The sequence below is a fragment of the Microtus pennsylvanicus genome, chromosome 11 (assembly GCF_037038515.1).
Source record: "Microtus pennsylvanicus isolate mMicPen1 chromosome 11, mMicPen1.hap1, whole genome shotgun sequence".
Taxonomy (NCBI): domain Eukaryota; kingdom Metazoa; phylum Chordata; class Mammalia; order Rodentia; family Cricetidae; genus Microtus; species Microtus pennsylvanicus.
Window position 1 is genome coordinate 47,179,401 of NC_134589.1, and position 14,103 is coordinate 47,193,503.

A 14,103-nucleotide genomic window follows, 5' to 3' on the forward strand; every position below is an offset into this window, starting at 1 on the left:
CCAGATGCTCCGGAGACAAACAAACCTTGTTTCATTGTGGTGTTAATTGTTGATGGTGAGAAGCTATGGTGGAAGAAGTGACCACTCCCTGCACTACTAGGATGAGAATCTTTCTAGATACTTAGACTAACAGAACCAGACAACATTAGTGGTGAGGGAGCCTTGATGATTGCTTTGTCCCTCCTTCCAAGTACATCAAGAGATGTTAAGGAGTTTGCTCGAGGCCAAGGCCATCACGGACAGCAAAGGATATGAGCTGAGAACTCTTGACGTTTTCCTAGACCCTTGTAAAAAGCTCATTGTTTGTGTCCTAGTTTGTCTTATGAGTAAAAAAGGATCAAAAAAGATCCGTCTTTCTATCTGTCTTTTGACAACATTAGTAGAAACGAATCAAAAGGCAGGAATCTAAACCAGGTGTTACTTACAATCTTTGTTGGGTTCATACCCAACATCTCATCATCCCTGCTGTATTTCCTCATCTGGCAGACATTCTTCTTGACTTTATAGGAGCCTCTCTGGGTAGAGAGATGCAGTGGAGACCCTAGGCACTCTAGCACATTCATCAAAACTTGATGAAATTTTTTTTTTTTTTTGGTTTTTCGAGACAGGGTTTCTCTGAGGTTTTGGAGCCTGTCCTGGAACTAGCTCTTGTAGACCAGGCTGGTCTCAAACTCACAGAGATCCGCCTGCCTCTGCCTCCCAAGTGCTGGGATTAAAGGTGTGCGCCACCACCGCCCGGCGACTTGATGAAAAATTAAGATAGATGATGGACTATAGCAATGGATTCAGGGCAGTAAGGAACTGGTTATGGCTGGACCACACAGAATGCAAAGTCCAAACCATCTATCTCTGACATATAAATGTTATCCCTCTCAACTCTTTTAATAGCCTCTTGTTATCTTATCATTTTTGAGTTCTTTTCCTTCTTGTATTCTCTCCCTGTAGTCCATGTCACCTCTCTAATGCTTCTATTATTTCTTCTCAAGCCCTTTACTTGATCAGAGAGGATTTGTGTACACACAATAGTCTACCTGGGTACAACTTCTTTGGGGAATAATAATTGTTATCCTTTAAATTAAGTTCTATAATAGACAAAGTTATGAACAATTTGTTGTAGAGTTTGACAATACAGGACATCCCTAGCTCCACTTAGCTTTGAAAATAATAGATGGAAGGAGCCTTGAGACCATCCTAAGCTGCTGCCCTCCTCCCTGTGAATACCCTCCAGAGGGCAGCCTGCACATCAGGGTTCCTGAGGCTGTAGATGAGTGGATTTACCATGGGGTTGATGACCGTGTTGAAAATCCCAATGGCTTTATCCTTATCTGAAAGTTTGATGGACCCAAGTCTCATGTAGTTAAAGATGCCTGTGCCATAGAATATGGCAACCACAGTAAGGTGAGAGCTGCATGTGGAGAAGGCTTTCTTCCTGCCTTCAGCAGAGCGGATTCGCAGAACTGCGGCTGCCACGTGGATGTAGGACGTGAAAATGAGTGCCATGGGGGTTCCTGCCATTATGAAACCCACTGCAAAGAGCAGCAGCTCATTGAGCTGGGTGCTGGAGCAGGAGAGCTGGAAGAGCTGGGGCAGGTCACAGTAGAAGTGATTGATCACGTTGGGGCCACAGAAGTTGAGTGTGGATATGGCCACAGTGTGTGTCAGTGCATTGCTGAAGGCACAAGCCCAGGATGTGGCCACCAAGATCCTCTGGACTGTGTGGTTCATGCGGGTGCTGTAGGTGAGGGGCCGGCAGATGGCCAGGAACCGGTCATAAGCCATGGCTGTCAACAGGAAGCAGTCAACCCCAGCCAGCAGATGGAAGAAGAAGAGCTGTGTGAGGCAGTCCCCGTATGGAATTGTACGTTTGTGGGCCAAGAGCCGAAACAACATGCAGGGAATGGTGACGCTGATGCACCCCACGTCCATCACTGACAGATTCCCCAGGAAGAAATACATGGGAGTGTGGAGCTTGGGTTCCACCAAGACAGCTGCCAGGATGCTAAGGTTGCCCCCAACCGTGGTCATGTAAGCCAAGAGGAAGAGTATGAAGACAAGTGGCCACAGCTCTGGTGTCTCCACCAAACCCAGCAGGATGAATTCAGTAACCGTTGTTCCATTGGCTCTCGGCTTTGGCTGCATGAGTTCCTCTAAAGAAACAACCAAGTAGGAAAGCAATCAGATCTCTTAATGAATTGAGGAAATGTAAATCACAGCTGCTGGAAAGCTCACCAATTAGAAGCTTAAAAGAGGAGCTTATATCATTCCCTCCCTTCCCATTCCTCCCTCCAAATGATGTAATTATATAATAATCTGAAAAAATATAAGAAATAATTTTAAAAATGTAACCTGTTGTTGAGGAATTGGGATTGACTACGTGTCAGTGTGTTTATAACATGTATCAGATCAATGCACTTACAAATCACAGGTCAAATTCACTGTTCATTCTAACGAAAAAATATCCCCGTTTTTGCTAGAGGGCAGCATCTGATTTTCCTGGGAGAAGGGGCTCAAAGAAGGCTGGCACTCTTGTTGGAGCCTACATGCATGGGTCCATTGTATCTGTGCACCAGCTAACAAACTAATGAATTGCTACTCTTATTGACAGATACAGGTTTTTTTTTTTAAGAGCATTGGTGGCTAGTGAGAATTATGAGAAGATTTTCTTTAGGGGGCCAGTATGAATTTGGATAAATTAGACTTTGAAGGACATTGAAAGGAGGATGGTTAGAAATGAGTGAGAAGCATGGGTTTTCCTGTGGTTGGCATGATTTTAGATGGAACCTGCAGCTCTACTAACCCACAGCCTCATGGATACCTTGTAATATAAACTTTACAAATTATTTTTACAGTCAAAATAGTCATTCCTTAAAAAAGAAAACCTACTGAGGCATGTCCTCAGCTTCCACAGTTTTTAATTTCTAAAAGTTGGCAGGTAGAGCACTCAAGTCTTCTGTCCTACCAAGTTGAGATTGGTCACTTTCCCTGTGGGTGGTCAACTTTATGTAGAAAGAACTTGTGAACATACTAAAAAAATTTTTTGCTAATAAAAAAAGAAGAAAACCTGGTCATACCATGGCACAGAATTGTAGCTGCTGCCTCGTTTTCAACCAAGAAGATAATAAGCATGATTTAAATTTCCTAACACTACCATCCAGGTGTCTGTTCTTGATGGGATTCTTCAGAGGACCATTCCTGTCGAGGATATTCCCTGGGGAGGACCATCACTGGTGATGACCATTGCTGACACTGAACCAGCTCTCACACTCATTTGGGGAAGACTTGTCATCTGGTGCAAGTCTCCTTTTTGCTTTTGAGACACTGATCAACTTATCTGTAAAGCCAGGAAAGTCAACTTGCTGAGAAACAGCTGAAGTCCCCCTTCAGGTGACTTAAGGACAGAGAAAGAGCAATGAAAACTCACCTGGTGATTGCAGGGAACCAGTGTAGTGGAAGGGTATATAAGGGGACAAGAAACACAAACTCATTCAGCTTCAATAATTCAGTGAAGGCAGTGAGGATATATATTTCTATCCTGGGAATTTTCCATCATAGTGTCAGCCTCTTGGGACCTCAAAATTAGTCACAAGAAATGAGAGGAGGGTATGCATACAGGCAAGGCCAGGTCAAAGATACAAGCCCTAATAAATGTCACCGTGGTGAGGCAACAGAGCGTCACATCACACTGGGGACCCAGAATGTTTCCTGTCTTTGTTCTCACCTCATATTGTCTGCAGCACACAGAAGAGTTAGGACAAAAGCTCAGGTTAGCAGATGGGCATAAGAGCTGTCTGCTGTCCCAAAGTCACTCATGGAATTGGAGGAGGAACTAGGACTCAATGGGGGTCTTATAGGCTAAGAAAACAGCTCACTTCATACTTGCCACAAACAGGATTTGAGAACTGAGCAGGGCTATCTTCAATCTTGTGATTGAGGAGAGAATCTTCTTTGGGTCTTCAGGTGAAGGCAAAACCCAAGAAAGGAGGAGAATCAGAAGACACTCATGGCAACCAAACCAAATCCTCAAGGATAAAATGTGTTCCCACCTAGAACCTTGTTAGTGAGGGCCTGAGGGACTGTGTTTTGGGATTCCTATAATGATCCTGGGAGAGGCCTTTGAAGCACTATACTGGGAAAAACAGGAAGTGGGGGGAGACAAAGTTGTTCCCTAGTGTGGGTTTCAGGCCAGGCCGTTTGAGGCTGGGAGCCTTAGTGATACAGATGATGGAAGAGGGAATTACAGCAGCTGTGCAAAACAACCTTCAAACTCTTTAACCCTCTCAGCTGATGAGCTGCTGAAACCCCAGAGGTAGTGCACTCATAGCTGGTGATGTCATGAACTCTAGAGGAGACTCTCCTACTGACCAGTTCCTAAATCAATAGAATTCCCAACTGCATTCTAAATTCTTATTCTTATATCCACAAATACCTTTAGCTTTTACCCCTCCCCATCAGAGAAGCAAACAGAAATCATCACAAAAACCCACAGCTGATTGAAATTCAGAGAACAAGTAAATTTAGGGTGCGAATCTCCAAGGGTGTTGCATCTACAATGCAACTCCTATATCTGAGGCTCAGGGAAGAGGATCAGAAAGAGCTACAGGACCAGGATGTCTGCTGTGAAGAAGTGTCCTCTTTAGATGACAGGGAGTTACACCAAATCTTAACAATATGGCTACCTAAACAAGACCTACATGATGACAATACCAGCAGTTGACATCCTTGCATGGCTGAGGGAAATCTCACAAAGGCCTAAATCTAGACAAAGAGCTGCAGGCTAAGAGAGGGAGAAAATCAGTCTCCCACAGTGATGATCCCCTAATTGATTATCCAGTACCAATGATCAGCCCTAAAATACACACTTATATAAGCAACACTAAATGGGATCTGTATGTTGTATTTATATATACAGATAATAATAATAATAGTTTAAAAAGAGGTCATGAATTTGAGATGGAATGGGAGGCCCCAAGGGGAGTTTAAGGATGGGGAAATTGTAGTGGGAGTGATATTAATATTAGATTCTTGGCCCCCTGTCTTAGTTGCTTTTCTAGTACCATGACAAAACACCTTGGCCAAGGCAACTTGTACATAAAAAAGCATTTAATTAGGATCTTACAACTACTGACGGTTGGGGTCCATGACCATCAGGGCAAGGAGCATAACAGCAGGCAGGCAAGCATGGTATTGGAGTAGTAGCTGAGAACTTCCATCTGCTCCACAAGAATGGAGCAGGGAAAGACAGAGATAACTGGACAGGGTGTGTGCTTTTGAAACCCCAAAGCCCACCCTAGTGAAATACCTCCTCTAGCAAGGTTTCACCTCCTAATCCTTTCCAAGAAGTTTCACCAACTAGGAACTAAATATTTAAACACATGAATCTATAGGAGCCATTTTTATTCAAACCATGTTAGTCCCCTAATCTCCAGCTTAAGCATGTTGTATATGAATGAAGATGTTTTTCATTGTTCAGCAACAATTTTTTTTCCAAATATATAGCCAAAAATACTATACTGGAAATTTTCAATGGCAGCAGAGCAGGTTTCAGGGTCAAGGTTGGTTTTTTTTTGGCTGGCTCTGGTTTTAGGGCCAGGGTGGGTTTCTTTGACTAACCCTTTTACTCACAGATATAACTAGAGACATGATGTCAATGAGGAACAGGTGGATATGAGGAGTCTTCACAACCACCTGGGGTTATGGTGATGCTCAGGTCTGCTGCCACTGAGGGCTATATCTGTGTCTTTGGACCTACTGTAGCTGGGCTCTGAGTTGATGTCCATGACCCATGTTGTCACCAAAAGCCATACAGATTGATCTATATGGTTTTTGTCTATAAGAAACAGAGTTCACTGTCAAAGATAGGTACAACCTTAAGGTAAATTGTGGGGGAATATGTCTCAAGCAAATGGAACCAAAACCAAGTATTCATCATGATTCATGATTCTAATATCTGAAAAAAAATCAAACCAAAAGTAACAGAAGGGATAAAGAATGTCACTTCCAATAGAGAAAGTACTCAAAAAATTTTAATTAGAGATGATAGTAGAGCACAGGCATGTGGAAGAAGAATGGGGAATCCTGGGAGTCAAAGGATGAAGAGTGGAGAAGACGAAGGAGTAAGAGATTGTTTTCATACACCCAAAACATAGCATGCGTGAAAATCCCTTATTGAAACCCACTAGTTTGAAAGTGAGTTATAAAGCATAATTTCTTTTAAAAAACTGAATGTGAACAGAGATACTCTGTGTAGGCAGGCATTGTTTCCAGAACACAGGGGTTCTCAAACCAAAATCTCAGTACCAGGCATAGGGCATTTCTCTCCAAGTACTTGGTCAGGGAAACCTCAGGAATAACTGAAATAACACAAGATACTAACATTGTTCTTGATTGCCTGCCATAACTAGATGGCAAGACTCCTGAAGGTACCACACACTTTGCTTGCAGTACAGAGAGGACTCAATCTCAAAACAACTGAGAAATTTCCTCTCTGATAACCAGATTTTGTGATGCTAGAAAGAGCTGACGAAATCTTAGACTATTTCAATTCTTGGCTGGTATGATTGGTCCTTCAGCGAGCAAGGAAGTGACCAGGAAGGACTAGAATGCTAACACTGTAGCTTTATTCTCTAAGTGTTCATGACTGTTTGCTTTACAAAACTTCCTCACTGATTTTTCAGATTCGTTGTATTTCATAAACATTGCTTTCCAGTCTGTATTTCACAGTTACATCATCTTGATTCCCTATTTACCTTCCAGCGCTGGTTCATGCTTTTGCGATCTTACTTTCTTATCTGTTTACTTCTCTTTAATGCACTCTGAATACTATGTTTATCAGAAATAATCAGAGGTCTAGGTGGTTTTATCACCTCTTTGTGTAATATTTTTCCCCTGATATTGTTTATGAGGTCTCATTATGTGACATTTACAAGCCTTGTACACGATCCTCCTACTTCATCAGAGCTGAGATGAGAAGCATGCACCACCATATCTAGTGAAGACTCAACAAGTTTTTCAAATTGTTTAGAGTAAACTGAGGGCTCCACACATGTTGGGTGAGCACTCTACCACTGAGCTACAGTCATGCCCTTAATTTTTAAAAACTGCCTTAACTTAGTACTTGAAGTCACTAGTATTTGAGATTTTCTAAACTCAAGGGCTCAAGAAATTTCAGAACTTGTGAGCCATTTATTTCCGACTTAGCTTTACTCCTAAGAAAACTTGAAGGTTTCTGTGTAATAATTATTTGTTTCACTTCCTGCAAACAAGATTCATTTCCTAATTCCTTTGCTGGCAGATATTAACATTGGAGCAATTAATTATCCGTGTTTATCTCAAGTAGTTATCTTGGGCCTGTCTCCCCAAGGCCTCTCCAAAACTAATAAATAACCCTTTTCAGCCCCTTCATGAATCTGAGATTCAAGCATCAGTTCTTGGATTCCCTGGAGCAACCACAACACAAAAAGCCTTAAATTCTGTCTCCTGATTTGTAGAACTGAAGACCCAAGGAACAAGCCCCGTACTCCCCAATACGACAAATCACAAAGTACTGGTTTTTTTCTTTTTTCTTTTTTTAAATGGGCTGAATTTTTATCCCATATATGAGAAAAGTGAAGGCAGCAGACCAGAGTCACACAGAGCAGTGGGTAAGATCTAAATAGTCTCTCTCTCTCTCTCTCTCTCTCTCTCTCTCTCCCACCATCTTCTCACTCATAGGATCTTACTCCAAAGTGCTATCTCCTGCCCTGCCTGCTGTTCTCCATCCACAAGGAGGACTGCACAGGTGAGAGAAGGAAGCTCAGAACCGTGTGCTCCCCACTCACCATCACACGGCTAGGGAGAACAGACGATGTGCCAAAGCCTGTTTCCTTCTGCAAGCCTAGAGTTCTTGTTTAGCTCACCCTACATTCTTTGCAAACACAGCCAAGCACAGAATAGAGGGCTTAAATCTCTGAGACCATCTAACCACACCCACACCAGGGTCTAAAATTCTTGTAGACTCTGAGTGGTGTTTCTCAAAGTACAGGGGTCAACAAAACAAAATTAACAAAACAAAACACAGAACTAATACTTATAGACTTTGTTTGATCTTAGCTTTCATTTTTGTCTGCTTTCTTGTTTGTTAGTTTGTTGTTTGAAATAGGGTCCCACTGTGTAATTCTGTCTACAACTTGGCATGTAGAACTGACTGGACTCAACACACTCTGTCTCCTGAGTGCTGGGATTAAAAACCAAAAGAACAAATTCATTTGGATTTTTTGTGTTTTGTTTTATTAATTTTGTCTTGTTGACTGTTTCTCTTTCTGATTTTTGGGTTTTGTTTAGGAGGGAGATGTTTCGGTTTTGTTGGTTTGGTTTTTGAGGAATGATCTTTCTATGTAGCCCTGGTTGGTCTAAAACTTGCTATGTCAACCAGACAGGCGTTAAATAGCAAAGATCCTACTGTGTTTGCCTCTTCAGTGCCAAGGCTGCAGCATACTGCTTTGTTCTGGCAGGCTGGAGATCAGACCCAGAGCATCTGTCCCACATACTAGGCAAGTGTTCCTTCCACTAGGGATTCACATCCCCAGCCCCTTGCCTGCTTCTTTTCCCACCTCATAATTTCTGTTAGAATATTGACATTTTCGGTAACTTATTGTAGAAATTTAAGGTCCCAGTCTCCTCTTCTGGGATAGTTATTGATATTTACTTATTTGTTTAACATCCAAAGTTATATGAACTACCACTAGTGACACCAGAAGGGCTTTGTTCTCCTTCTCTGACCACACATGTAACCAATTTCCACTCATTGCAACTGACAATTGTTTTAAGAACCCTCTGAGATGCTGAAAAACAAACCAATCCAATCTGAATCTTTGAAAGGATGTTTGCTGCCATAGATGGTCCTGTCCTGACTGTGGTAGAGTTCTGTGGTCTTTCTGCACTCTAGATTCCTGCCGTCTAGATTGCATCATCCCAATTCCATGAACCTCCCTGCACCTGCCTTTCACCACAACCTCCACTGTTCTTAACAGCACAGGGCTTCAAAGTCACCATGCTCTATTGCATGTGAAGCCAGTTCCTTTGGGAAAGAATTAACAACTGTCTGTTTTTGGCAAAAAAAATCTCTTATGTAAAACGCTAGAACTGGCTGTGAAAGAAGCAGTCTTCTCTCTTTTAGACCCTCCTCCAAGGACAGAGCATTTAGAGTATGGAGACAACACTCTTGGGCTCTGTAGTTTATCTTCCTTCTGCAATACCAAAGGCTCAAGCCTAATTAAAGAGGAACAGACCCCTCAATCCTCAGCACTCCACACTGAGGCAGAGCCTCTATTCCACAGGGAACAGAATAGAAGGCAGCTGCCTCTCTTCTACTGCCAAAGACTGAGGCTTAACTCCAGTAGGAGGTAACTGAATGGGAGGAAAGAAACACACACACACACACACACACACACACACACACACACACACACACACACACACTCTAGCCATGGAAGAGGGAACAGTGAGTCCCAGGCTGCTGTATCTCCAGTGGACTGTCTTCCAAGGCTAGGGTGGTAGAGGGGAGGTCCTGCTCTTAACATCCACCCTCATCTTCTTTCTTATTCCCCATCTGTCTACTGAAGTAGCTGCTTAGGATCATTCCCAGGTCTTTCCATTCTTCATTTACACTTTCACCAGTCTCCCTGAAGAGTGTTCATGGACTCTCCACATCACCATGTCGGAAGTCAACTGCACACACCCATCTATTTCCAACTTTAATGGTCCTATGTTCACACAGAGACTGGATTCCTTGACACTGGAGCTACCCTTTGGCAGATACACCACATCCCTGCCACAGCTCTCATTCATTTGTAGTTCAACTTTTCTTTTTATACAAAGAAAGACTTTTGCATTAAAGGAACATTAAGCTGATTACTTAGAATATTTTTATTTTAAACTGTTGAGTCTGTTCCCATGAGTAGTTTAATCTTTTTATTCCAAGGAAAGGTCAATATTTGCTGTGAATTCTGTACAGTAGGGAGATTAGACTCACTAAAATTATATGCTAATTATAAGGTATTAGAATTAAAGTATGAATTATACTCAACAAAGGAAAGAGGTTTGGGATACATCTCAGCATAGAGCATATTCCTAGCATACATGAATGAGGAGCTAAGCTTAAACCCCAATGCCACAAAGTAAGTAAATACAGAAAGAATGAAATAAATTTGTTCTAAAATGAGAGAAGACATGATTTTTAGATGCAAAAACATTGGATATCAGCAAAATCAATAAAGGAGAAGTATTGCCTGATGGAAATAATTTTTAAGAATAAAGAGGCAGGCGTGGTGGTCCATACCTTCAACTCCAGCCCTTAAGAGGCAGAGGCAGGCATATCTCTGAGTTCAAGACCAGCCCTGTATGTAGAATGAGTTTCAGGCCAGTCAGAGTTATAAACTGAGATCCTGCTTCCAAAAAATTAAATAAATAAAAATAAAGAAAGGAAGGAAAGAAAGAAGAAAGGCTTGAGGTATAAAAATTAAGTCACTTGCTATTTAAAAAATACAATAAGTTGTAATAGTAACTTGAGGAATGTTTCTTCATCATATTAACTGAATAAGAATAACTGGATACAAAATGAAAATATGAACAGCAAATGTTCCAGGAAGTTGTATATGCTTGGGGAAATTTTGGTATGATTTTCTCTTTCAATACACTTTTCTGCATTTTGTGTGTGTGTAGGGGGTCGTTATACAATTGGGGATGGAGCTCATGAGTGAAGCTCTACCCAAGCACACACAAAGCACTGAATTCAACCTGGGTCTGAGATTATTTTTAGGGACAGGGTTGACAAGGCCTTGTTATGTTGTGAAAAGGGCCTTTAGCCTTTTAGGCTCAAGTAATTATCCTCTGAGTAGCTGAGATTCTGGGCAAGTGCCATCACACCTAGCTCTAAGACACCTGTAATACTAAGAAAGCAGTTGGTATTTATTTATGCTCATTCTCCATCTACTAAAGAGTGCTTGGTAAATCTTTCTTGGTGCTCACATTGCAGAATATTGAAAAATGGATGGAAGTAACCAGAGTGGAGACTCTGAGTTCTTACTCCTGGGACTCTCAGAGGTTCCCGAGCATCAGCACATCCTGTTTGGGACTTTCCTGTCCATGTACCTGGTCACAGTGGTGGGGAATGTGCTCATCATCCTGGCCATTGGCTCTGACTCACACCTGCACACTCCCATGTACTTCTTCCTGGCCAACCTCTCCTTCACTGACCTCTTCTTTGTCACCAACACAATCCCCAAGACGCTGGTGAACCTTCAGTCCCAGAACAAAGCCATCTCCTACACAGGATGCCTGACTCAGCTCTACTTCCTGGTGTCTCTGGTAGCCTTGGACAATCTCATCCTCGCTGTAATGGCTTATGATCGGTACGTGGCCATCTGCCGTCCCCTCCATTATACTACTGCCATGAGCCCTAAGCTCTGTATCTTGCTCCTCATCCTGTGCTGGGCCCTATCTATCCTCTATGGCCTCATCCACACCATCCTCATGACCAAGGTAACCTTCTGTGGGTCTCGGAAAATCCACTACATCTTCTGTGAAATGTACGTCCTGCTCAGGCTTGCATGCTCTGACACCCGCATCAATCACATGGTGCTGATTGTCACAGGCTGCTTCGTCTTCCTTGCTCCTTTTGGATTCATGATCCTATCCTATATCTGGATTGTCAGAGCTATCCTCAGAATTCCCTCAGCCTCTAACAAGTACAAAGCCTTTTCTACCTGTGCATCCCATCTGGCTGTGGTGGCCCTCTTCTATGGGACACTTTGTATGGTATATCTGCAGCCCCTACACACCTACTCCATGAAAGACTCGGTAGCCACAGTGATGTATGCAGTGGTCACCCCCATGATGAACCCTTTCATCTACAGCCTGAGGAACAAGGATATGCATGGGGCTCTGGGAAGACTTCTAAGGAAGCCGATTCAGAGGTTAACATGAGGGTTGTTTTGGAAAACGGGAATGAAGTGGACTGTGTTTATCCTTCAACATGTTCAAAGCATCATCCTATGGGTTATGCAGGGGTGTTTGGACACATCTCTGGCTCTGAATGAACCTATGTGGTGATGGAAAGACATGTAAGTACCTCACTGCATCCCTTGCATCTCATCAGCTTTGGTAATAAATAAAGTCGCACTAATACCAATACTAGGACATTATAGGCTTGATTTTAAAATGTGCCTGACCATAGGAGCACATACTCAGCCTTATCCAGATATACCCAGTTATGACATAGAGACATCGTTTATGTCTCAAATACATCAAATGTACAAATAGCAATTATTGACTTGTTAGAAAGTTGGATGTTGGGCTATGGTGATTTAGAAAAATATTCATTAGAAATGAATCCACATATCCAGCAGGGCTTAAGACTGTAGAAAGCAATGTTCAATTGACGTGGTAGTTACTTTGTTATTCAACAATACATTCTATTGTGACTGGCTGAGTGTCTCTTAATACCTTCAAACTAGGTTGTAAGCATGAATGTGGAGTTCACAGTCAACTGTAATCAATGTGTAAAAATGCATGTAAATGAATCTAATTCATCATTTTAAATGCGATGTTTACCATGCTGATTTAAAGATGGTATGTAAAATAAGATTGTTTTTTAAAAAGATGTGTATCTGTCTATTAAAAAAATTCTAGGTCTGAAGAGGTGACAGCAGTTAAGAGCACTTGCTCTTCTTTCAGAGAAACCAGGTTCGGTTCCTGTATGACTCACAACTATCTGCAGCTCCAGTTTCTGGGAATCCAACACCCCCTTCTGGCTTTTGTGGGAACCAGGCACAGATATACATGCAGGCAAGACATTCAAACACATACAATTAAAATAAATCTATCTTTGAAAAATAAAATAAAGAAATGAAAGGGAGAAAGATGTTATAGCTGACTCTGAAGCTCAAGTTAGAATGTACTACCTCTCCTGCTTTTAGGGAGATATTCTTATCAACCTGAAGATCTTCCCTATGCCTTGGAGATTGTGACACACACAAAGAAGCCAGAGGCCTCTTTATGATGCTATGAGATAATCTTAGAATGTCTGCCCCTGTACTTTCTCAGGAAGAAGACAAACAAGTCAACTTAAAATGGTCAACAAGGTTCGGTGGGCTAGAAGAGTTGGCCTCAGATAAGATTACAAGCCTCTTCCTACTATATACTCAGGCAATTATGTAGCATGTACAGCAACAAAATTAGATTAGCTGAAGCTACCTCTGCTTTACACAGGGACTTATGTTGGTGGAAAAAGTTGGTGTGCAAAGATGACGAAAGAATCAAGGTCAGGAAACCCCCCCCCCTTGTTAGAAAAGTTAGCACATGCAGAGGTTCTGTGGTGATAAATGACCAAGGAGAAAAAAGTGCCAGGATTAGAATATAAACAAATTCTATAAATATATAACATATGAACATTGTATTATGCCAGAAACTGAGTAATATAACTGAAGCAGCCTAGGCCTGAGGATTCTTCTTGGGCACCCTGGCCATTAAGAATTAATAATACACTGCTCAGGGCATGGCATTCTGCCTGAGCTGGCTTAAAAGGTTTTTTCTGTCTGGCATTTTTGAAGCTGCAAAAGCTGGCAGCCTGGCTGTCATATGCCTCTAGATTCTTAAAAATTCAGCTATGGAGTTAATGAGAAAAAATGATTATAAAAGACAACTTTGTTTTTTTTTTTTGTCAAAGCCTCCATTTATTACAGATGGGGTACAGCTTTATATATGGTAAAGAGTTGGGGGATGGGCACAGGGTTCTGGGCTCTTGCCGCGTGGTTCACGTTGGTCACATGGTCCTCGTTGGTCACGTAGGCAGGAGGTTATCTTCGGTCAAGTCACAGTAGGCCTGGAAGTTGACACACCTAGTTCTCTAGATAGTTTAGAATGCGGGGTGGGTTCCGCTAACAGATAGCTCTCATTAACAGCCAATTTGGGTGTGGGGTAGGCTTTGATTCCTAACACAATTAGGGGTGTGGGGTTCTCTGCAGACTCCCCAGGGTAATGGTTCCTGTAATGATTTTAGGAGGAAATTGGCTCCTGACAGATCCCCCTTTCTTTTATAAAGACAGGCAGCTATTAAGTGAAGGGCAT

At 42.1% G+C, this 14,103-nt stretch overlaps 2 protein-coding genes across 2 annotated transcripts; one reads left to right on the plus strand and one right to left on the minus strand.

Moving 5' to 3' along the window:
* Positions 1-1,191: 1,191 nt before the first annotated feature.
* Positions 1,192-2,139, minus strand: LOC142831918 (olfactory receptor 3A1-like). Its single transcript, XM_075942341.1, has one exon. It carries the CDS (start codon positions 2,137-2,139, stop codon positions 1,192-1,194), a length of 948 nt encoding a protein of 315 aa, XP_075798456.1.
* Positions 2,140-11,022: 8,883 nt separating this feature from the next.
* LOC142831919 (olfactory receptor 1D2) lies at positions 11,023-11,961 on the plus strand. Its single transcript, XM_075942342.1, has one exon. It carries the CDS (start codon positions 11,023-11,025, stop codon positions 11,959-11,961), a length of 939 nt encoding a protein of 312 aa, XP_075798457.1.
* Positions 11,962-14,103: the final 2,142 nt, after the last annotated feature.

Coding starts and splice junctions, on each gene's coding strand:
- LOC142831918 (XM_075942341.1), bottom strand. CDS start 2,139: ATGCAGCCAAAGCCGAGAGCCAATGGAACAACGGTTACTGAATTCATC.
- LOC142831919 (XM_075942342.1), top strand. CDS start 11,023: ATGGATGGAAGTAACCAGAGTGGAGACTCTGAGTTCTTACTCCTGGGA.